At 46.6% G+C, this 25,911-nt stretch overlaps 1 protein-coding gene across 1 annotated transcript in view; it reads right to left on the bottom strand.

Moving 5' to 3' along the window:
• The window catches only part of CRYL1 (crystallin lambda 1), an 80,562-nt gene that overhangs the window by 10,102 nt on the left and 44,549 nt on the right, over positions 1-25,911 (bottom strand). The window contains exons 4-5 of the mRNA XM_082435131.1: positions 13,238-13,399; positions 9,419-9,613 (exon numbers count right to left, since the gene is read on the bottom strand). Of these exons, the coding sequence (XP_082291257.1) occupies positions 9,419-9,613; positions 13,238-13,399 (357 nt within the window). The remainder of the gene's footprint in view (positions 1-9,418; positions 9,614-13,237; positions 13,400-25,911) is intronic.

The following is a 25,911-nucleotide window of genomic DNA, read 5'->3' as shown; positions in this document are numbered from 1 at the left end:
CCGTCAGAGGCCCAGGAGAAGGGGTTACAGAGAAAGAGGCCACCTCAGGCTTAGCCCCCGAGCCCCAGAGACGTTCAGTGTCAAGCCAGACGCCAGTGACCCCGGTGCAGAGATAGTCAAGCCCGAGTCGGGGCACTGGACTCTTCTTTAGAAAGTCCATCCCTGCAGCCCTTATGAACAAACAGTACAGAGTAATAACGTAGTCACTGATCGTGGAGTTTAAACTAAGGACTATGCGATGATGAGGAGTCGGGTTTTTCTCACGAGAAACCAGCTAGAACCATGAGTTAGTTCCTTCCACTCACGTACGCTTGCACGTCTTTGTTTTCTACACTCTTCACTAAGCACTGTGTCTCCCACAGGCAATATGAAAACTGGCTCCGGAGCAAGAGTGACAAAGCCCTGATCCGCCCGTCCCCACCCACACTTCCTTCCAGGGAAAAGGCGAGGCAAGGACAGGGCTTTCATAGGTGAAAAAGGGAAGACTGCTAAGCGCTGCCCCGCTGTCACCCAGAGGCTGTCGGGTCTGTGAGCCGCTCAGCACCATGTGTTTTCCTGGAAGCGGGGCGGGGCCGTTCCTGCAGGATGACACAGGCAAACCTTGCGACCCTGGAGAAGAGCTGACTGAACACGTTTAGCTGATGCAACAGGACACTGACTCATACGCATCAAACCCCCGCATCCAGCGCCTCAGAGGGGACGCGGGGCAAGGAGACCAGAGCTCGGGGTGGACGGTCCCGGCCAGGCCGCTGGGAAGTGAGGGGCAGATGGGGCCGCATCCTCGGCAGGCGTCCGGCCCGACGGGGCGATCCCACTGCCCGGATTGTTCTGGGGGAAGAAGGCGCCAGAGGAGGAGACCGTATGTGCAAAGAAGCATCGTACGGCAGAAAACTTGAAATGACCTTAAAACAACCCACAGCAGGCAAAAAGATTAGATTTTTTCAAAAGGGTCAGTGAAATGAAATCTCATGAAGCCATTAGAAATGAATAAAAACTCGAGCAAAGTATTCTTAACAGAGACTAGACAAGAACGCAGAAAAATAAAAGCAATTTGACTCAGGGTAGGGAACATAAGCGGTATTTTCCCTCCGAGTATTTTTAAGAATAAAGCTTTTAGCGGAAAGAGACCAAAAAATGAAAAGGAAAGAAGGGAAAGAGTTTGTCGTAATCCGAGGGATAGTCCAGAGCTGTCTGGGCCGCAGCAGTGACACCCTCATGTGATTTTTCTTACTTTGCTGCGCTTGTAACAAAGCTTTCAGGGAGAAAAACACCAGTATTATGAGTCCAAAACAAAGAAAAGGTCTGGACCTTAAATACAGCCACAGCACAAGGCATCCGTTCATGCAAACGTAAGCGCACCAGGGCTCGGTGAGGTGGCAGAGACCTAACTGGGGTCGTCCGGGAACGGAGCTCTTGACAGAGAGGTCGGCGCCAAGCAGCGGAAGCCCTCAGCCTCCACGCCGAGGCACACACGGCCCGTCGCCGCCTGCCCCTCACGACCACCCGCGGAGCTTCGCACCTCCAGGGCCTGCACCTCGGGGAAGCAGGATGGCCGGGCCTCAGGCTCCCTGCCCCAGCGGTCACCTGCAGCCTTGCTTCTCTGCCTGTTCTCCTGGGGACGCCTTCCCTCCGCCTCTGTCCTCCACCGGGGGCGCCGCCCTCCCCGGCCCTGCCTGTTAACTTTCCAGCTCACACCAGAGGAGCTGAAACCCATCACTGCCCGATTACCTGTGGGTGAGGATTAGCAGTCAGGTGTTACAGTGACAGCGTTTCATTTCGTTTTCTTTTCCTTTTTAAAGATTTTTTTTTTCTTTTGGGATGTGGAACATCCTAAAAGTCTTCAGCGAACTTGCTACAATACTGCCTGTGCCCCATGCCCTGATTTCCCGGCCCCAAGGCATGCGGGACCCCAGCTCCCCACTGGAAGGCGCAGTCTCAACCACTGTACCGCCAGGGAAGTCCCTGATTTTCTTTTAGCGTGGTTAGAATACTAGCACAGGTGCTTTTGCTTTAAGCACTGCTGATGTAACCCCAGGCATGCCAAGCAGGTGTTTTTAATTGAGCATGTGGTTGGTGTTTCCATTATGTTTATCTGTTGATGGGGCTGGAGTTGCCTCTAAAACAATAAGTCAGCAGGATCTCTCCTTTCAGTAGGGTTTTGCTGCTGGCCAGTGTGGCTACTCAGAAAACAACCTCCCATAAAAGGGTAAATACTACTACAAAAATGGTCTACTTCTTACAGGCCATCGCTGCTGGGAGAGTTCTAATTAACTGATGATTCCCAGCCAGCAGATCAAGTCTCTCGGCTGTACCGCCCTGAGAGAGACTGTCCAAGCCTGCGGGCTGCAGCCGGGCCGGGCCCTCCCCACGCAGGCGGGAACCTCGGGAGAGCCAGACGGACCAGCTCCACGCACAGAAGGCACCCGCAGGAGCTTCAGACACGCCTCTGCAGTGAGGCGCCCCCCGCCTTCCGGCCGCGCCTGCTCTCCCACGGGTGTCACGCGTGGCCCAGCACACGTCGGCCAGGAGTGGCCTCTCGTGAATCTGATCGCCTCCCAGTGGTCAGTGAACAACATGAAACATCTTGCTGAGCCACAGGTGTGGGTTCTGATATAGTTCTGGGGCTTCTTAAAATGCTGAGACCCTGGTGTCCTTCCAGAGCTGCCCTGTAATGAGAAACACCTCCCTCTCCATCTGCCTCCGAACGGAAGGCCGCTGATAGGAGGCTCTTCCAACTTACAGCCGAGAAAGCAGGTCTCGATTCATTTGGAGGATGGTCCTCGTGAAGGGGGTGACACACCTGCTCCAAAGGGCCTGTAGTCCCAGCTGATGCGTCCCCCGAGAAGCAGGCTAAGCTAAGGAGGACGACAGTGCAGCTGGGCCCACGGCAGGCTCGGTGAACGTCACGGGAGAAAGAGCTCGAGCAGCTGGAACCCCGGGAACTCTTCAGTGCCCTCCGGGGATGGACTTCCTGCCACGGACAGGCTGACCCAGGCTTCGGAAGGCAAGACAGAGGCCAGGTGGGCACAGGGACATGGGCCAGGGCTGAAAGGTGAGCTCCAGGGGCCGGGGGAAGACAGTTCCCTCAGCCTTGTCGAGGTTATGTTTTCAGGAGGTACAATAAATAATGCAGAGATGGCAGGAAAACGTCTTAGAAAAAGTTTCGATGGGTGAATTTTGACCTAGGGCGCCTGGCGACGGGCAGTCACAAGACTCGTGGACCCTGGAGCGGATGAACACGAAGCAGGGCACCCAGCGGTGCAGGAAGCAGAGCCCTGGGTGGAGCAGGGAGAGCTGCCCGGGCCGCGGCTGGAAGCGGCAAACAGAGGAAGCATCCTTTCTGGAAGGACCGAGGCTCAGAGCTGGGGGAGGAAAAGGCAACCATGAGGAAATGCACTCAGACACTTTACTTCTTTGAGAAAAAACCCTAGGGACTTCCCTGGCGGTCCAGTGGTTAGGACTCGGCGCTTTCACTGCCGAGGGCCTGGGTTCAATCCCTGGTCAGGGAACTAAGATCCAGCAAGGCGTGCAGCAAGGCCTCCCCCCTCAAAAAAATCTTTACGGTTTTTTTTAGAAATAAATTTATTTTTTATTTCTTTATTCTTTCTTTCTTTCTTTCTTTGGCCGAGCCGTGTGGTTTACGGGATCTCAGTCCCCCGACCAGGGAGTGAACCCAGGCCCTCGGCAGTGAAAGCTCAGAGTATGAACCACCGGACTGCCAGGGAATTCACAACCCCTAAACTTTTAAGTTTAAATTTTAAAAGACGTAAAATGTAGAAAATCCTACAGCTGAGGGTGTGGTGCAGAGGGCAGGAGCCGGGCTCTTTCTTGGCGCCCTTAACTGCCCTTCACTCCTTCTACATGACTCTTCTTGCCAAGTACACCGATGGGTGTCGCCAAGGTCTCTTCCGTAACATGTTGCTCAAGCCTCAGCTTTTTCCTACTGGCCCCGCTCCAGGGGAGCCAAGCCTTAAGCGGTCCTGCTGTTTCCAACACCTTCTCTCTAAATAAAAACTTCTAAAAGAGCCCCACCTTCCACCTGCCCGGAAGCACGGCTTTGAACATGCTTTCTCCTGTCAGGCCACTCGGGCCACGAGTCTCTGCAGCCTTCCTTGACCCCAAAGCCTGCAAAGCAAGTGACTCAGCCTGAGCCTGCCTGCCCTTTCTTCTCTTCATCCTCGCCACCTGTTTGTGCTGTTTTTCTTCCAGAAGAATTGGCAGGTCCTGTACTTACTCAGAGTGACATTCATGGGAAAAAGCCCCCCCAGACTCAGGAAAGGACGGCTGCGAGGCGGCTCGCTGTCTGACCTGGCTTCCTTCTCAGAAGGCTCCATGTGTGAGAAGCAAACTTCTGGGGTTGAACTTGAACTTGGAGAACTGGGCCCATGCTCACACTGGCTTCTAAAAGAAGAGCAAAATCCAACAACCGCCTACCCCCGTGCGATCGCAGCCCAAGTGAGAGAAACCTAAGACGTCATTCGGGCAGTGAGTCTACAGTGTCATGTCATCTTCCCCCCAAACTCCGCTCAGCACCATCAGTCCCCCTGGTGTCGGCCCCTCCGTAAAGGAGCTGGCAGTTCGCTCCAGTTCAGGTGTAGCTTCAGGGCGAGGCTGGGAACTCGCAGCCCAGCCTACAGCACCAGTCCGGGAGCACCGGACTCGCGGTGGCCGGCAGGGCTGCCTCTCAGGCCCAAGGAGCCTGCTTGATTCGGCCATCACCCTTGGAGGGACACTCTGTTCTCACAGGCCTGTGACTAAATGAGGAAAACCAGACTACAGTTTGCACCCCTGCTCCGGAAACCAAAGGCCACATGAGGATCGCTGATGCCAAGCCTGCGGCCGGCGTGACGGGGAAGTGGCCGGCGTGACGGGGAGATACCATCTGGGGGGCTGCGGGGGACGGGAGCTTTGATTTGGAGGAGCAGTGAAAACCTAGCATTCATTCATTCTGCTGTGTTTGTGTTTTAATCAAAAGTGAATTAAGTCTTTTTTTAAAATCAATTTTCACATCTTTTTTGGGATAACCAGAGGTATTCAGTGTCATAAATCTAGGACTAGGAATCGGGACCACGTAAGAGTCTTTCCACTAAGCAAAGGTGGTTAGAGCTGCATGTTTCCCTATTATGAGCCCTGAGTCAGAGATAAAGAGGGTCAGAAACAGGAGACACGCAAAGACAAAAACATGGAAGGAGAAAAGGCAACTGAAAAAGACGGCAGAATATACTGTATCTCATTGAAGTTAAGACTCCATCGATTGAAAGTTAAATTAGCATTTAACGCTCCATTATGGAAGAAAAATGCTGCCAATAAAACTAAGATGCTAAAATGTAAAAAAAATAAATAAATTTTATCTTAGAACAGATGGAATTCGATACATCAAGGCTGAGGCTGAGGTCTCAGGGCGTGAGCCAGGACTCCTCCCCCTTTACGATGCACATGAATCCCCTGGGAGGGGAGGGGGTTGATAAAATGCAGAGTCCAATTGTGCAGGGCTGGGGTGGGGCCTGAGATGCTGAATTTCCAACAAGCGCCCAGGTGAAGCCCACGCTGCCATCCCCAGCCCTAGGACCTCACTTGTGCAGCTGGCATGTGAGCATTTCAGCTCAGAGCTAACTCACTGGTGACAGCTGTTACATCCCTGGACTCTGGGATTCAGAAAACATGGCTGTCACCATCATCACTGTAATCCATAACACCTACTCAACCGTTAGTATACGCCAGCCACGTTCTAAGCCCTCTACATACATAACCCATCCAACCCTCATCAGATCTTGACGAGGAACAGTCCATTGTCATCTTCACTTACAAATGCAGACACCGCGGCACACAGGTGGCACAGGTCTGAATCCCTACCAGACCGGGGAACGTGGATCAAACCATTTAATTTGTAAAGGCAAAAATAACAATATGTCTCTCATGGTTTTAGGACTGGATGATCTGAAAAAATCTGAAAATCACGAGACATGTAAAGGAAAGTACTTTGTAAACTCTGAAATACTATAGACAAACTGAAGTCACTGATGAGTACATGATTCTCAGTGGTTTGCTGTGCTAAGACTCCTAATTCCTGTGTTTTACAGTCAGCCCTCTGTATCCACGGGTTCCACATCCTCGAATTCAACCAATCGTGGATCAAAAATATTCAGGAAAAAAAATCCAGAAAGCTCCAAAAGGCAAAATTTGAATTTTCTAGGAAAGGCAACTGTTTACACAGTTTTTACATCCTATTTACGACTATTTAAATAGCACTGACATTGTATGAACAACTGTTTACACATGACTGAGGTCGTATTAGGTATTGGAAGTAATCTAGACATGACTTCAAATACGCTGGAGAGACCGCTGTGCTCTCGTAAATTACATCCAACAGAAACCCTTGAGTGGCTTTACCACAAAATGTCTCATCTGTTAACTTTACCACACGATCCTCGAGATGCTCTTTATTAGCTGAAACCAGTCCTCATAACAGTTGTGTTCGTGCCCCGAATAAAGCTGGACCACGGAAGCCTGGACTCTCTCAAAGGGTCCTGCACAGACCACAGCCCCTGAGCAAGACACCAGAGGCCCAAGGAGCAGAAATCACCTGGACGTCACATTTCTCAGAAGGATGAACAAAACCCGAGGTAAGCAATTTAAAGCTCATTACCACCCACACATTCCGATGGGCTGAGAACCCAAGGGCGGCTCCGTGATTCACTCCCGCTCGCCTCCACGGACCCTCCCTCAACGGGGCAAGAATTTACGGGCACTACAAGCTCAGCTGTTGTCTGGGCGAGAGTCTGTCATCACAACACTACTTCCCTTATTGTGCTCGTCAGCTTAAGATCGACTGAAAATCACTTTTCTGGCCAGCAGGATCCTGTCACCCAGTGACCTAATCTCGGATGACGAGACTATAGCCATCGGCATTTCCCAGCCAACAAGGGCTGCTCCGTCCCAATTCTGCAGCCAAACGGTCCGGGAAAAAAGGACCGCGTGGCTGTGAGCACCCACGTGCCCTTGGTGCCGGGGCACCCATCCTGCTCCCACAATGCATGCCCTGCGGAGCGCACGGGCTGGGACGGGACAGTGTGCCCTACGCAGCCTCTTCCCGACCTTGGCTCGGCTCCCCTGCTTCCCCACGACGGACAGGCCCGTGCAGGAGCCACACACACACACACACAGCTCCCACCCTGTCTTTCCTAGAACTTCTCTCTCCTGCTTGCCTGCAAGGATGAAGGGATACCCTCCCTCCAGAGTCAGTGAGACTGAAAACAGGAAAACCACAGTGGAGGGGGCGGCAGGGGGAGGGAATCAATGAAACAAAAAGCCTTCTCTTCAAGAAAGCACCAAAACTGATAAATCTCCAGCACGACAAAGATAAAGACAGCAGACATGAATCACCCACAACAGGAATGAACTCAGGGATGTCACTACAGGCCCTGCAGCCTCTGAAAGGAAGAGAGGGCACCACCGACAACTTCACGCTCATAAATTCAGCGACAGAAGAAACGGGCCGATTTCTCAAAAACCATAAACCGCCAAAACGCACCCAAGATGAAACAGACAGCCTGAATGGTTCTACAACCGCTAAAGCTGTTGAATTTGTAATTAAAGACCAAAAAAGAATTCTCCAGGCCCAAGTGGTTTCATTGGAGAATTCGACCAAACATTTAAGAAAGAATCAACAGAACTTTTACAATCTCTTCCAGAAAACAGAAGAGGAAGGAAAACTTCCCAACTCTTAAGTTTTCCTCAAGTTGGTGTTCCTCGTTTAGATGAGAGAAAGCAAAATTCAACTGCAGGGCTTTTCTTCATCTCTTCCAGGCACTAAGATATCTTACAAATAAAAGTAAAAGTTGCCCTAAAACCTCCGCAATGTTTCACTGTAATAGTGAATTTTTCTTTCGGTATATTAAGTTCCTGTACCCTAGACAAGTGGAAATATTTTTATTTTATTTTATTTATTTCCTTTATTTTTTTGGCCGCGTCGGGTCTCAGCTGCGTCATGTGGGATATTCTGTTGCTGTTGTGGCGCGCGGGCTCCAGAGCGCAGTGGGCTCTGTAGTTTGTGGCACGTGGGCTCTCTCGTTGAGGCACGCAAGCTCAGTAGCTGTGGCACCCGGGCTTAGTTGCCCCGCGGCCTGTGGGATCTTAGTTCCCCGACCAGGGATCGAACCCGTGTCCCCTGCATTGGAAGGTGGATTCTTTACCACTGCACTGCCAGGGAAGTCCCGGTGGAAATATTTTAAACAGATCTCCAAGGGGCTGTTTTTACTTCAGTGCTTCTACCACTGATTGACATTCCAAAACATTTTACAGTCACCGAGAAATTAAAGCTGAAAACTTCACAGTGGGAATCCCAACACTGTATCTTGAAGATGTAGGAGCATTAACTGGATTCAAACAGTGAGGACACAGAATTGCAGCTAGTGTGAGCAGTCAGGTCAGATGATGAACCCAGCAGGGATGTGACCAAACGCCAGAGCCAGGGTTCTGTGGGACGGTCACGTGCATCCTGCACTGGGAAGCTGAAATCCGGTGCCCCCAGGCCAGCTTCCCTGTTCTGTCTCAGGCTGGGACCGCCAGGCATCCGCAGGAGTCAAGACTAGCGGCTGTGAATCCATTCCAGGAGAAGATGACTGAACCCGAGCCCCCTTCTCGCCACATGTACCTGGACAGACCCTTGCTCACTCTGCCAAGTTTCAGCAGGACAGGTGTGGGCAGAGCACGCTACTGACCCGTGCAGAAGCTGGGGAAGCATCAGAAAGTGAGGGATGGAGCCCAGACCGGCAGAGCCTGGACCACTCCCAGGTGTGGAGCTGCCCTGACGTCTCCCTGCCAGGGACCAGGCCCCTCACACAAATGCAGGTGGGAGTGCGTGTGGCCAGGCAATTTTTAAAGTCACGTCTAAAACCTTTTAATTCAAGGATGATGTTAAATATATATGTATATAAATTTACACATATGTAAATATATATGTATATAAATTTATATATATATAAAAAATCTCCTCTCTATATGTGAGACAAGCATACTACTAACAAGTTTAAAAGTCATCCACTGTTTCTTCCTCAAGCTCTTGAAATAAACTCGGTTCCTTTAGAGGATACAAGTTTACTCAAAATATAATTTATTTTTCCTCCTGAAAAATTATAATACTGGGAGTGCGGGGAGCAGAATCTGAGACTGTGGGAACATGCAGCACGTCACAGAGATAATTACGTGGTAACGACAGGAAAGGACAAGAAGAGGAGCCCATCACCACATCCGAATACCAAGTGACCTACCGTACAGCGGGATCTCTGAAACACAGAGAGGAACAGCTTGCCCTCGGTCTCCAGAACAGAGCAAGTGTCTGACTCTCCCACCCGCACGGCGTGCCCAGAGGCTCCCGCCCCCTCTGCTCGGCTGCCCGGACACAGGGCGGCGCACACACCTCCACGAGCCTCCAGGCCTCGCTGATGACGGCATACTGGAGACGATTCAGAGCAAAGCCGTCAACCTCCTTCGTGAGTTTGACCGGGGACTGTCCGATCTTCCGCATCAGGGTGTAGGTTCTGTCCACCGTCGCAGGGGCCGTCTCCGGGTGTGGGACCAGCTCCACCAACGGGACGTAATAGGGCGGATTTACCTTAGGAGAGAGACAGAGCAGAGAGAGTCGGGAAGACGGCGCTGGCGTTTGGGCGTCATTCCGGCAGAGCTGGCTCACCGTCCCGAAGGGTCAGCAGCAGGGCAGATGGGGCCCCTCGAGATTCAGCATCCCGTGACAAAAAACTCGAGAAATAAAGTAATGCACAGAGCGGGGAGAAAACGAAAGAACTTGAGCACAGAACTGCATGAATCATAACCAACAATGAGGTTCCCATCGGAGGGTGCAAACTGCCATCCTGTACATTTACCGCTTACCTCTAAACACCTGACCTCCCTCGGGATTTCTCTGCTCCCAGCTCTCTTGACCTTGTAAGCTTCTACCTACCCTGCCCCCAGCCATCCTCCTTCCACAGTAGTCATTACCAGTCTACCGTGTCAGTGTTAAAAATTACTGGATTGGCAGTATCTTCCCTAAAGTTGGTATTTCCTTAACTTCTCCATGTTGAGCCTCAAACATCTGCTTCCACAATCATATCTTACCTAGAAGTCACACAATATCAGAAGCTCTCTTCAGCCTCAACATCGTGATGGATGCTAAGACAGAAAGAGAGTCTGTCCACAGTGGAAATGCCTGCCTGCCCAGCTCTGGTTTTCTTGGTTTCCTTTGAGAAACCACTCTTGAAGAATCTCAAAGAAAATTCTCCTACATCTAAAGAAAAGGCTGTTTGAGGGACTTCCCTGGCCGTCCAGTAGTTAAGGCTCCGTGCTCCCACTGAACGGGGCACGAGTTCGATCCCTGGTCGGGGAACTAAGATCCAACGTGCCGCAGGGCACGGCCAAAAGACAAAAACAAAAAAAGGAAAAGGCTGTTTGATAAAAGGCTGCTTGATTGGCCTCACCACTAAGCAAATGCACACTAAACTGTTCCCCAAGCGATGCTTTACTTTAAATTGTTTTTCCTCCATGTTTGGGTGAAAATGGGTAGAATCTCACATCTACCAAATGACTACAAGAAGCATCCACTTTAAAAGGACGTGTTCTACAGAAGAGAGAAGAGATTATTTCTCCTCGGACCGGCTGGAGAGGCAGCCGGTCCACACGCTTCAGAGGTTTATTCTGCTCCCAGCCTGTCTTGGTCGCCCTGTCGCAGCCTTCTTAGAAAGCAAGCGAGGACAGCACCTATTTCAGATGAATTACAAATCAATGCCTTGCTGAATCACTTGTCTCCTGCCTATAATCACTGAATTCTTATAAAAATGTTTTAACCTCTGGCCTTTTTAAGATCAGAATTATAAGAACTGGAAGCATGTCTCTCCTAGGAGAACTCTTCTTTACTATAAAGCAGGGATGTCGGGACTTCCCACATGCCGCGGAGCAACTAAGCCCGTGCACCACAACTACTGAAGCCCGCGCGCCACAACTGAGACCCAACACAGTCATAAATAAATAAATAAATATTAAAAAAAAAATTCCAAGGACTGTCAACTTGAGTGATTTGTTTTGCCTTAGTTAATGTTGGGTTTGGTTTTAAATTATTTATAAAAATAATGAGAGATTAACTTGTAAAATAAGGTCTTACTTTGATTCTGCTATTTGTGCTTGATTAAGTAAAAGCGAGCGATACTAGAAAGGTGTGCGGGAGAAGGATGTCGCTATTCCACAGTCACTGACTGGGCTCCTAGTGGGAGATGCCCTGCTACGTGCAATGGAGAGGAAAGTGAATGGGGTGTGGTCTCGCCCATTGGTGGATGGAAATGAAGAGATGGGGTAAGGGGCTTCTCTGGTGGTGCAGTGGTTAAGAATCCGCCTGCCAATGCAGGGGACAGGGGTTCGAGCCCTGGTCCGGGAAGATCCCACATGCCGCAGAGCAACTAAGCCCGTGCGCCACAACTACTGAGCTCGCACGCCTAGAGCCTACGAGCCAAAACGACTGAGCCCACGTGCCACAACTACTGAAGCCCGTGTTCCTAGAGCCCATGTTCCGCAACAAGAGAAGCCACCGCAATGAGAAGCCTGCACACCACAACGAAGAGTACTCCCCGCTCGCCGCAACTAGAGAAAGCCCGTGAGCAGCAACAAAGACCCAATGCAGCCAAAAATAAAAAAATAAATTAAAAAAAAAAAAGAGAGATGGGGTAAAGCTCCTGTCAGAGGACTTAGGGGGTGTTTCCTGAACAATCTGATTCAGCTGTTTTTTTAAACTGACTTAGAAGTAAAAACACTGGTTAGAAATGGAAGCTCTTGACTAAGAGGCTTGCACCTTTTATTGAAGCAACCAAGTAACAATCACGGTGTCTAAGAGACTTTTTATGGACACACACGTGTCACGGAAGCAAAGACATGACATGCTTCATGGGACTTGGTATTTGGATGCTTCCATTAAGGTCTCTCTGGTGCTGTTTTCACCTGCATGGAGTGGTAACTAAATGCTTGGTTTTCTTCTCTGTGCTCTGGGTCTAAGTCTCCTCATTTTATAACCGTTCTTTTACACTTTCCACTAAACTTCAGTGTGAGGACATCCAGAACCATTCAGTCGCGTAAACGGTGGTCCAGGCTGTCCCTCTGCGCAGCACGGAAGACCCAGCAGGCATCTATGGCTCCCCTTTGTCTTCATCTCCCCCTCTAACCTCCTCTTGCTCGGAAAGAGGAATTTCCCTGCTCCCCACTCGAGGACCCCTCACCTCCCTAGGCCCTGGCCACTCGTGCTGGGAATTCTGCCCCAAGTTCCGCGCAGGAGCTGCCCCGTACCTAAGCCAGTTCTCATTCTTCAGAGTAACTCTCACGATTCTCCATGACCCAAGTACTACCAAGCCTTCCACCTTTCTCCTGCTCTTGCAGTCAAGCTGGTCTCCTGGCGATTCTACGAGGCCCATGCTTGTTCTTGGCCCGGGTGGGCTTGAGCTAAGTTAGCGTCTCTGTCCTAGCAGGCTGTCCCAGTTCTCCAAGGTCACACTGACCTCCACTCGGTACTCAAACTTCCACCAAATGACCCCTGAATCCCCACTCTGATTCCCCTTTCCTGACATTAACACGTTAATCGCAAAAAGATTGAGTGCCCACGTGCCAGCTTGGAGCTCATGGTCCGACATGCCTCGCAGCACACGCCTGGTGAGTACGTTGGCACAGTCAGTGACAACGTCTGGTGGAAGGGACCACAAAAAGGAGGGTTTAAGTCAGAGCTGCTGCACCGGAATCTCGGGGGGGACCCGGACCCTGCACATCAGCACAAGTGACCCCACTCTGAGCTAAGTTCAGGAAACCACACGGTACAGGTGACCCACCTGCAGAATCCCATGTGGTCCAGACTTTTCGTTAACGTAGCACCTTTCCTTGGCACTGGGATGATTTGATTAGCAGTCTCTCCCCTCAGCTAGACGGTGAGTTACTTAAGGGCGAAAGTCTGTAAGTATTGCTCATTCTCTCCCACAGTGCATGAGGTACAAGATACAGTTCAAGGGATTTTTGGATAAAATTCTTTGTAAGACACTGATATTGTACAACTCTCTAAATATACTAAAAACCACTGAAATGTACAAGTTGAATTGTGTGATATGTGAATTATATCTCAGTAAAGCAGTTACAAAGTACTAGCAGATTCGTCCAAACACGTTGCTCCCAGAAAGCCAGGTGAGACTCGCTGCATCTCCAGGCTCGACATACTCACAGGATGTGCCACGAGGCACTGCTTCACGTGTACCAAGCCAGAGAACAGCCGGGAGGGCAGGAGGCAGGAGCTGGAGCTGCTCAGGACAACCTGGTCACCAACGATTCCATCCAGCTGGGCAAAAAGCTGCTTCTTCAGCTCTAGGTTTTCTGGAACACATTCCTGAAAAGGACATCTTCCAGTTACTACTCAGGATCACCGCACTCAGACCCCAAGCAAAGCGTTTCATGTTTGAGTCATTCCAAAAAGAACCAATGAAAAAATGACCAGCAAAATTTAAGAACGGGAAAAAAATGCTGCCGAAAAGTATGACAAATCTTGGTAACTCTGGAAACCAGGTGATGCAGATATGGGAACTGTATTTTCTAGTTGTGTGTCGGACTGCAAATTCTCATAATAAAAAAGTCCTTCAACTGCGTTGGGGGTGGGTTCTACACACAGAATACACAACAGCACTGCAGGCAAAGCGCTGGGATATCAACAGCAGTCAGCACCACTTGTTTGTCCTGAGCACCAGATCAACTTATCTTCAAGGAAAAATCTTACCTCCATGAAATGAACAAACATGTTACATCCATAACTCCCAAAAGGCTTCTTGAGAGTCCGCTTCTAATTGGAAATCTTTTGACAAAGACCTTTGTTTCTAAAAATCTAAAATTACTTTAATAGGGCGGTAACGGAGGAGGCTAGAGGAGCAAATTTGGATTAAATACCGCAGATAACAACTGCTCGGAAATTCTGACGACGTACAGAAGGGGGTGGGGGTGAGAAGACGTTCTCAGACACCCAAGCGCAGACCCACGGGTGACGCAGGTCCCTGGGAACGCGATGCTCACGGCGGGTGCCGCCCTGCTGTGGAGGGAGGCGGAACAGAAGAGGATTCTCGCTGGACATTCCAGAGCAAGCTTCCCGCCTGCCACCCCCTGGGGACATCCCACCAGGGTCACGCCTACCCAGGAGGGCCCCTGAGCTCCCAGTCCTTGGTGAATCGGGGGAATGGTTCTCAGTGGGGTCAGATAACAGAATCAACTGGTGCTTGCTAAAGATGCAAATTCTCAGGCCCCCATCCCAGACCTACTGATTCAGACCCCCCGCGCGCGGAATCGAGGCATCTGCATTTTTATCCAACTTTCTGATGACTTTTGTTCACTAAAGTTTGAGACCCACTATTCTGAGGTGTGATCCAAAGCGGGGGCCGACAGCGCTGCCAGTGGTTTGCTACCAAATCCATCCTCAAGGGTCTCCCACTCTGAGGTCAGGCTTCCCAGCCGCTTCCCCTCCACATACTGGCCGAGCATGCCCAGGTTAGTCAATCAGCACCGTGGTGGTGGAAACGGCACAGACACCAGCAGATAACCAGAGGTGTGCAAAAGTCAAAGTGCAATGCAGAAGTACTACCAGTAATTTTATCAGAATCACCCCTCAAAAATAAAATATTTTCAAGTTTAATAATATCTAATAGTTAATATCTAATATAGTGAAATTAGCTGTGTAAATATTATGACATGAATTCCATTTCTAAACCAGCGACAAGATTTTAAACGTTTTCCTCTAAGGGTAAGAAGTCAATACTGTGTTTGCTGGTACTTTTAAAAAATATAATCAAACCGTGTGGAATTTTATTCAGAACAAAAGGTCACATAAGCACCACATCTCAAAGACAGGGGGAAAAAAACGGAGTCATTTAAGAACTGTGAAGCCCATTGTGTTAAATCCCCTTATCAGAGGGGAAAAGCTACAGTAGCTGGCTGGTTGTATTGAGTAATTCCTGGATCAGTTAAGTCTGCAAGTTGGGTTAAGTTTAAATGGAGCCTTGTAGTAAAGCCAGAGACTAAACGTGATGCAGATACAGTGTAAGCTAATAAAAGAGTCCCGTGAATGGCCTTATTGTGAGCCTGTCCTGCAGATTCTCCCTTGAAATTCTATGCCTTTCTTCAGATCATTTGATTATCAAAGAGGCAAGAACACTTGAACCAGAGGAAACCCAAACCTGCTACAATTATGTAAGGGCTTTAATGGCGCATCTGCTTGAAGTTTGATTGCTGTTGTTGTTAATAGTGACCCAGTTGTGTCCCATGTACTGGGCCAGGGTTACGCCTCTGTCCCTGTCAAGCCTTGAGCTCATCTCCTTGCTGTTACTCATGGCTTGCCTGAGGAAGGGGGCCTGCAAACTGCTACTCAGGACCATCATCACTTGGGTGGATCACAAAGCTGAGAGCGGCCGCAGTCGCTGGGTTCCCACAGACGGCTGGGAGGGAAGCAGGGAAGGACAGCAAACAGCGAGAGACACACAACCTCGCTCTCTCCTGCCCTCAGCAGGGCGGCCAGGTGAGAATCCCCGGGCGGGCTCATGGTGTCTTTCCGGGGCCTGTCTAGGGAAAGCCACCAGATGGGAAGTGTCAGAGTGAAACTTCTCTCACTGCTGAAGGTAATTAGCTGGACTTGGCTTAATTGAACTCTGACAGCATTTTCAAAGCAACGGCTATTATTTGTTTGTGTTTCGTTTGTTTTGAGGTGGGAGAGAGATGCAGCCCATAATAAGTGATATTCTCATGCACAACCACAAGCTCAGGTTCTGACAAACAAAACTCTGGGGACAAGGAAAGCACTAAGGAACTTTCCAAGCGTCACAACTATTAATGGTGCCTCAAAGGGAGCTTACTCGTGACTTAAAGGATACTTAAAAGGGGGGTTCAGATACTTAAAAGGTGGGGTTACGTTTAAACATCCCTTTTCCCTTCCATTCTTGAAAGGAAGAAACTGAATGATGGTATTATAGGTCTAACTTTTCGTTCCCTCCCATTTACTTGAAATTTTAAAGTAAATAATTTATATACTTTAGTGTTTTATTATCAGTAAAAGTCACCAATGACAGCACTCGACCCAGTAGGACTGTTTTGGAAAAGGGGCACGGCCACGAGTCAGTGGATTGGATGATCCTCAGGCAAAGGAGGTGCTGGACAAGAGCTCACTGCTGAAGTTTTTACCCACTTGCTGTGCAACCGTGTGCATTTTCCAAAACAAATACTTTCATGGGGAAAATGAAATTTAGTTGATTTTTTAAAGTCAATTCAGGCATTTTAGATAAGCATCCTGTTGCTAGAAAATCTACATTTGCTAATGCAAAATATCTGGAAGCAGTCTTCAATGTTCTTTCCAGAAAGAAAGAAAAACTAAATTAGAAGACTTTGGTACTTAAGTTATTTTACATGCAAAGAAGTTCTATTAGCCAATTTTAGCAGGAAAGACATGGGAAGAAAGGAAATTTTAGCTAAAATCCTATTGTAATCATGGCAGAGGGAATTCATTCTCAACTTGAAGATGGACATGATCTACATATAAGTTCTGTCTCTTAGCACTAATTAAATCTCTTGCTTCAACCTGTTTAATCATCACCAATTTCTTTTCAGTATTTCCTGCAAGAGCACAATCTCTAAAATCCATCACATCAATAGACTGCTGTGACTAGTCTTCTCAAGAGGTGCATGTCACGATTACCAAAAAAAAAAAAAAGACAAACCTTCTTGCTCTAGCAGAAATAGCATGTGTTAAAGAAAAAGAAAGGAAAAGTACAAGTTGTCAATATCACAGGCAATAAACAGCACTGTGCCCTAACCAGAGGCTCATATTTTTCCTTAAAAATCAAAATAAAGTTTTTTTTAAAGCCTATTATAAATCCTAAACAGAGTTCTACAATAGTCTAGAACAAATTATACCCAATCAAGAGAGACCTTTCCAAAGTAAAAACCAGTGTGGACCGTACTGAGGAATGTGCCTTCCTGGGGTTAGGTGTGAGGATGACCAGGATGGCTGTGGTCTGCTTTCAACAGGAGCCCTTTCTCGGGTAACCACAGGGGACGGGGACCAGGCAGAGGGGCACAGGCATCAACTGCTGTCCTAATGGGATGTCTATTTCCATCCTCATTCCAATGATTTTTTTGGTACCTTTTATAAAATCATTTATTTACAATTAAGTTAAAATGCTTGACATGAAAATATTATGATTTAAAATATTCCCCATAAGCCTGCAATTAGCATATAGTTTTACAGCATTCCTAAATAAAGTGAGTATACGCTCGTGGGGTCATACACGAATCACTGGGGCGTTACGATTGCCCATCAGAAAGCCTCCAAGCCATGTGCTTCTTGCCAGATGCTGTAATAGAGCCATGACCTCTCACCTCTGGTCCTGAAAGGTGAGTCTTCCCCATCCCAAACCATGAAGTGTCCGGGAAAGTAAGGTGGGATTACTGCTTCCATCACCTGCAGCACCAGGCCACCCAAAACCGAGGCACTGGGCTTGCCTCCATCCCGCAGTCCTGATGTTTTACCTCCCAGTCAGAAAAGACAACAGGTGAGTTTAGAAAGATAGTTAATATAAATGTATATATGCATTTGTTTATTGGTTTGTGTGTCTGTTTACTGAAAACTGACCTGTGGCCTACAATAGAATTTAGCTAAAAATAGGCCCTCTTCAGATTTCTCCAATTGGCAGCACAACAACTGTTAAAAAAAGGAAAATGTATATAACCCTGAAAACAAAGGTGCAGAGGCAAATTACGCTAAATTTTTTAAAACTTAAAAAAGAGAGGATGTATGCTAATAAAAGTTTCTCCCCTAAACTGATGGAAACTCCTGCTTCCGGTCATGTGATGCACTAGGAGACCTAAACGTCCTCCCTCCACAAACCGGATTACTCCATATAAAAGAAGTCATCCTTTTAAATGAATAGCGGACCTCTCAGGAATGTAAGGAAAACCAGAGCAGCCAGCACTAGAGTGATCTGTGACCCTCAGGGGAGGGAGAACGTTCAAATGACCTCAGGAAGAGCCGAACCAGAGGCCATAGGATTCAGGGAGCTGCAGTCAAGGCCCCCGTGATACAGCCGAGACCCTCAAAAGGCTATATTTTCAGTGAACTGGTCAACTAGTTTAAACCAAAACCAGCCCATCTGCTGAGGGAGAAGACAGGGAGCTTGTCTTGATCCGGGTTCCAGCTGGGAAGGTCACAGGGTGGAGGGAGAGGAAAACAGATAAGTGAATTCATATTCATGAGCCTGAATTTCACCCAGGTTTGGGGTTCAAAATTATACTACACATGATGTGGTCTGGACGCTCACAAGCTGAGAAAGTTACATAAAAATCGCTCCCCGGCTAGTGATAATACTACCAGGAGACACACACTCAAGAAGACCCTGGAGGCATACCCGCTGAAGAGCCCTCACCTTTCCTCGGATTCACAAATAAAGAGCACACTGAAGAAAACAAACCACCGAAAACTATAAACACGTGAGACCACCTGGACAGAACAAAGACCAGAACCTCGCATAACTGAAAAATAGGAGAGCCTAGTAAAATAAGTATGTTTAAGTTAATTAAAAGTATAAGAAGGGGTCTTCCCTGGCGGCGCAGTGATTGAGAATCCGCCTGCCAATGCAGGGGACACGGGTTCGAGCCCTGGTCTGGGAAGATCCCGCATGCCGCGGAGCAACTGGGCCCGTGAGCCACAACTACTGAGCCTGCGCGTCTGGAGCCTGTGCTCCGCAACAAGAGAGGCTGCGATAGTGAGAGGCCCACGCACCGCGATGAAGAGTGGCCCCCACTTGCCGCAACTAGAGAAAGCCCTCGCACAGAAATGAAGACCCAGCACAGACAAAAATAAATTAATTAATTAATTTTAAAAAAAAAAGTATAAGAACGGAATCAAACCCAGAAAGACCAGGATGATTTGGAAAAGCACTAACTATAATATCTAGAGATTGGAATTAAAAATAAAGTTACTGAGTAAGTTAAGCGACAGGATAAACACAGCTGAAGAGAAAATTAATGAACAAGACAGAGGCAAGGAAAGGACCCAGAATGCCATATAGAAAGGCAAAAGTTGACAGGTCATCAAGGAGAATCAGACAAACCTACCATATACTGTGACATTTCAACACCCTTCTCTCAATTATTATGAAAAAGCATTCAAAAATTCAGGAAGCACATGGGAGAAATAAACACAAGTAACAAGCTTGATCTACCGGACATGGACAGCCTTGCATCTAACTGCAGAAAATACACATCCTTTCCAAACACACACAGAACATTTATCAACAGTGCCAATGTACTAAATTACAATGCAGGCTTCAGTAATCCAAAGAACTCATATTACATGAGCCATTTTCTCTAATTACAACCCCTTTAAGACGGAAATCACAAACAAAAAATTACCCAATAGACTTGGAAAATTGAAAATTAACTTCCAGATAGTTCATGGGTCAAAATGAAATCCTAATGGAAATTAAAATATACTTAGCATTGGAGCAGCAATAAAATGCTGCACATCAAAGTGTGTGAGTTCAACTAAAACAGCTCTGAGAAATAAGTCAAATATCCAGCTTAGGAAATCAGAAATAGAACAGAATAAATCTAAAGAAAATAGAAAGACTATAATAAAGATAAGAACAGAAATCAATACCCAAATTAGTCCCATAAAGACTGGTAACAGGGGCTTCCCTGGTGGCGCAGTGGTTAAGAACCTGCCTGCCAATGCAGGGGACACGGGTTCGAGCCCTGGTCCGGGAAGATCCCACATGCTGCGGAGCAACTGGGCCCGTGAGCCACAACTACCGAGCCTACGCGTCTGGAGCCTGTGCTCCGCAACAAGAGAGGCCGCGACAGTGAGAGGCCCGCGCACCGCGATGAAGAGTGGCCCCCGCTCGCCGCAACTAGAGAAAGCCCTCGCACAGAAACGAAGACCCAACACAGCCAAAAATAAATAAATAAATAAATAATAAAGAAATGATCTAAGACTAAAAAAAAGGAAGGATATAACCTCAGAATATAAGGTATTCCTTTAAAAAAAAAAAAAAAGAGAATTAAAAAAAAAAAAGACTGGTAACATGGCAAACCTCTGGCGAAGCATCTCTGCCCAGTCACTGGGAACCCGGTCTCCTCCATGCTCAGCCCCAGGCCTCCACGCACCTAGGAAACCTTATGCAGGCCCACAGCTTCAATCACCCATCTGTAAAGTCGACTCACATTTATTTCTCCTTCTCAGACCATCTTCACATGGATGCTCACAGGCACTTCAAATCCATCTAATCTGGTCCCCTTTTCTAGTGCCAGCTGATGATATATTAACTTGCCAGTATAGAAAGAAGAACCTTAAAAATCTATTTATCTAATGATCTACAGAAAAGCAACATCATAATTCCAGTCCCCTGCCTACAAAATCACTAGGTTTACCCTCGTAAGCCTCATTATTTTGTAAAGTGCTTCTAAAACATCAGATTTATGTGATAAAAAATATTTATAATCAGCAATGTAGTCTAACACTAAGCAACAAATTTTTACTAAATACCTGCTATATACTTAAAGATGTCGTAAAGCCATTTCCTCCAGTAACCATCTGACCACATCTGGGTGTACTGGGGTACAAATAAACATGGTGCAAACTCCAAGACTGGGGAGGAGAAGTTTTATATTCCTACGTTCAGAAAAGCTGCCTCACGTGTAGGAGAAAATAAAAGTATTAGGAGAACACTGCCCATCTTTTGAACTGTCACTTTAAAAATGGTTATATTTTTAAAAACATCAATACTGGAAAATAGGATTCAAAGATGAAAGCTCCATGAGAGCAGGAATTTTTATTTTTTGTTTATTGCTATATCCCCAGCTCCAACAGCAGTATCTGACACAAAGAAGGCAGTTGGTAAACGTCTGTTGAATCAATTAATGGAGTAATGAATGACAAGTTCTGTAACGTGGTAATCAATTTAATACAACCTCAGTGGATGCGTGTTTACTGCCCTCTAGCCTCACATTACTTTAGAGGAAATGTCTAAAGTGGGCTGAAGAGCAAACACAGGACATTTCCTGCCTTCACGCAGCCCATGGGGCAGAACTAGTTGTTCCTGGAGCTGTGTGTTCAAAACAGACCCCCACCTTCCATGGACTAAAAGTCTGTTCTCTTACTAAGCATCTTCCTGACCTAAATTGGTGCTCTGCTAAAGTCCAGGCATTTGTCTGCGGTACCCTGAGGCTTGAGGGTGGCCTGACCTCTGTTTTTGGGACACGTGCAGTGGATGGACCCCATAAGCACGGCCCCTACTACCTGCTGACGTTCCCCCCATTTATTCAGCCACTAGCCACGCTGCTAATCCCACAGATAGTTCTCCATTGTAAGCACGACCTCTGGCATTTTTTAATAGAAGAAAATTCTCTCGCCTGCATCTAGTGCAATGACTTCCACCTCATGTCCAATATAAAGCAGGACACTGTGCCACATCCCACCGAAGCCTCTCTTGGTGTATGTGATTGTGTACTGGTCTAGAAATATTTTGGAGTCTTGCAGAAATAGATCCACTGAGGTGACCTTGGAAAGATGGAAGTCTGAAATTGACTGACAAGGCACGAAACATTAGCTTTAACATGTGAATTCAAACACAACTCTATTGAGGAACTAGTCTATGCAAGGAACTTTGTCAAGAAATAGAACAAGAAGATGCAGTCCTTGCTTTGCAAGAAGCACAAGTGCTGGTGGGGAACATAGATGCATGTAGCCATAAGAGAGCAGGCAATGTGCTGTAACAAAAAAGCAAGCAGAACGACACAAAGGCGCCACACCAGCGGGCCACGCCTGTCCACTTACCTTGAGGACAAACAGACACTCACAGTGCCATCTGGTCAAAATCAGAATACTAATGTAGTATTACAAACTGCTCTTAAGTGGAACTACTGGGAGAAAAAACATGCACATAATAACAGAAGGAACATTAAAATGTTCCCATTTGGCCTCCAAAAGGTCTCATTTGCCACCACACCCCAGGGCCAGCAGTCTGCACAGCAGGGGATGTACAACGACTGATCTGTGAAGACTGTCCCACTTTGGCCATGGTAGACTGGATTGTTTGGACAAGCCCTCCTGCTGAGAACAACTTTTAAAAAGCTGAAAATGTATTATTTTAAAAATCAGTTTGAAGTTATTGGGAAGCAACCAAAGCAGTGAGGAACTGCAGGGCCAAGATTCAGGTCAAAGGGAAACCAGAGCTACAAACCTAATATTTGACTCCACCTTTATCCTCAAGGTACCTGCTTTTTGCAGAAGCACAGACAAAATGGCTGCAAAGATAAGCAGAGCTTTTCGCAGCTTTTTGCAGCAATGAGGGAAAATCAACACTCAGGGCAGTAACTGCCAGGACTTGCAGCTCGGACCCTCAAGGGCTGTACCCTAGGGGTAACAGGGACCAGCCTTCACAAGCCTCAATTCATCACAATCCACGATTAAATTAGGGACACGTGCCCCCAGCCTGGTTTTCTTCCAGGGAAGCTCCTCTGGAGGAAAAGAGCCTCAAGCAGAGCCTTAGCTTTTCATAACAATGTCTCACACACAAACGAAACAAAATAGATAGAGGAGCCCGGACTAGAAACCAAGAGAGAACACAGACTTTAGAAACAGACCCACAGGACAGCCAGAGAGTCCTGTTATCAGACATGATATTAGCTATAAGTAATGTCTAAGGAACTAAAAGATATTAAATTATTTTACCATATAACTAGAAGCTATAAAAAGAATCAAATGGAAATTCAACTGAAAAATACAATTAAAAACTTTAAAAGACAGATTTAAAAGCAGGTGAGACTTAGCTAAAGAAATAATAACTTGGAAGGTACATCAGGATAAAATATCCAGACTGAAGTACTGAGAGACAAAGGAATGGAAAATACAGAAAAGAACACAAGAAAAGCAGGTAGAAATGTTGAAAAGTTCTAACATACAGGTAAGTATAGTCCCAGAAGAGGGGAGGTGGGGGAAAAAGAAATACAAGACACAGAGAGGCAGAAGCAATATATAAATAGATAATGAATTTCCAAAATTGATTAAAAAATTATTGTAAAATGGTTATGATAAAAAGGACATCCAAAGAATGAGATACTATAATCATTAAAGCAAGCAAGCCTATTTTTCAGTATTTAATGAAATAGAAAAGTACACCAGGCATGATGCTAGGTGAATAAAGAGTATAATATTCTTCTTTATAACTTTATAATACATATACATAAAATATTGGAAGGAAATACAGAAAATAGTAATAGGAACTCCATCTCTGGGCAATAGGCACACTAATAATTTTCTTTATTCTTTTTCAAGTTTTCTAATTTTCTACAATTACTATGAACTACTTGTATACTCAGAAGAATGTTGATTATTGAAAGCAGGATATGATTTTGTATTACAGTAAGATTAAAATTATGTTGAAATATGTATTTGGAAAGATGTACATAAAATATTATTAAGATTATAATCTTAGAGTGATGGCGTTAAAAGTGATTTTTTTCCTCTATTTTTCAAGTTTTTTATATTAGTTTTAAGGCAGGGCAATGTTTAAGGGCGGTGTCAGGAAATATAGAGAGTCTGAGATTTTTGCTCTATTTGCAGGCTAACAAGTTAACCTGCCACAGTTTCACAGACGCTCATAGAAGACACAAGACTCTTGGGTCAGAGACAAAAGACTGTTACTCACAGGATATCGGGCAACATGAGCTTCATGTTCACATCACCCTCAAGTCCCACGGTGTGATGCAAAGGGACCCAAGTGGATTCTGGGTTTGTGTCACAGCTTAGGGACATAAATCCTTTACGACTGACTACAAGCAAGTTGACCAACCTATGCCCCAGGGGGAGACGGCAAAGTGGCCCTTTGCTCTAGAGGGAGACACTCTCTCTGTCTTCCAAGGCTGTGAGTTATTCGAGCATCCGTGAAAAGCTAGTCCAGAACGAAAGGGCAGTCAGTGTCTCTGCTCACAGGATGTGCAGAAACACAAGACCCATGCGGAATCATCTCCCAGCAGCCAGGTCCCCATGTAACTGAGAAAAAGTGTATTCTGGTCTCTTTTCCCATGTGCACTGAGAAGAAAAAAAGGTAACGAGTCTCACAATAAAGAGTGTTGGCCCAAGGATGACTTTAAGAATAAATTAAAATTCTATATCAGTCCTATACCTCTTGTCTAAGAAAGGAAAAGTTCCCTCTCCACTGAAGATCTTAAAGGGTTTCACAAGCACTAACCATCCCCAATGGTTTACTCATCTGGTAAAACAATTGATGAGAACACATTCCCCACCAACAGGTGTGTGTTTAGTCAGAGCCTCTGGATTAACAAAATCGCAATCCTTCCTGATTTAAAAAACAAAACAAAAACTTCTGAAGCCCTGAGTCACAGCCTTAAATTAAAAGGGGATGAGTTCTATTTTAAGAACCGAGGACTAATTTGCATAAACGAAGGAAGAGCGTTACAGAAGAAATGATGGAAGAAATAATGGAAGGTAACATAACACTTTTATTTTTATTATTCTTAATTGAATAATAAGAACATTAATACTGAAGATTAAGGGAATTAATATTAAATTGAATACTGATAATATTAAAAAGAAAAAAAGAACCAAGGACCGAGGAGAAGGTGTCCGCGGCTCTGTGACCCACCGGTCATCAGCTGATTCGCTGGCCTGGCTAGTTTTCCCTTTCTGCTCACTGAGGAGACCACCTCCTCATCAGACAAGACCCCCCTCTTCATGCAGCGGCAAGGATGTGAGGACAGTTAGAGCGCCGAGAGGGAGGCCTTGCCCTCACCTTACTCACCCGTGCCACGCAAACATCTAACCTTGCACACATCGTGTGTGGCTTCGGCAGTGTAGCACAGCTCTGTGTGTCTCACCGCCACATTAACTTAAGCAATGGCTTGGCTAAAGACCTCTAAAGCCAGCTCAAAGACAGGCTCAGCTGGTCTGGTTAATAATGCCCACACATCTGCCCATTGCTTAATCCAGCAACAGTGTCAGGAAAATTCCTTGGTACTCCTGTGATATTAAAATATTAAATATTTTAAAAATATTAAAATATTGCTTGCTAAGTACTAAAAAGAAAAGTTCTTCTCTTGTGGCAAAACCATTTTATAATTTAGTGTTTAAATTTTTAGCAATCATTTCTTTTAAGTCTATATATATGCCAAAAAGATTAACCTGTGGCTGAATTTTTTCTGTTCATGTTACAACAGCTTCTGGTGCTGAGAGCAGATTGACGATATTACTCCCAACGCAGACAGACACCCCGGCAAGGACACGACGAGGCCCACTAATTTTCCAATACTTAGGACCAGTCTCAGACATAAAGGTCTCAAAGGCCAAATGTCAACAAGAAAAATCCAAGGGAATAATCGGGAACAATTGTGGTTCAACATCTGACTCATTCAATATGTGATACAAATACATCTTAATTCACTGAAATGACTGGAAACAAAAGCACAAAAAACCTACCATTACTGAAAACCCACTGTAGGTGAGGGAAAGGAATTGAAATAAAAAGCCTTATCCCTGGGGGAGGAAAAGGAATGCATGCTAGGTCCCCCCTTATCTCTCCCCTCCACCCCACCTCCCATCCCCAAGCCCCAGGGACGCAGTGCCTGCCTGAGACTAAGGCTTAATCAGAGCCCCAAGGAAAGACCCTTCCCCAGGCTAGCAAGTATTAAGTAACGGGTAACAGAAGAATACTTCTGGGAAGGGACAGGGTTAGAACATGGAAAGAGATCCTCTCTGAGGGCGGTGCAAAGGGAAGACTGAACAATACTGAGGGAAAAAGCCCTCTGGCTGGCCAGTCCTCATCTTAAACACAAGGTATTGCTAAAGGAATTTGAAAC

This window comes from Balaenoptera physalus, assembly GCF_965194825.1.
Source record: "Balaenoptera physalus genome assembly, chromosome: 18".
NCBI lineage: Eukaryota > Metazoa > Chordata > Mammalia > Artiodactyla > Balaenopteridae > Balaenoptera > Balaenoptera physalus.
This window is presented reverse-complemented; position numbering and strand designations above follow the sequence as displayed.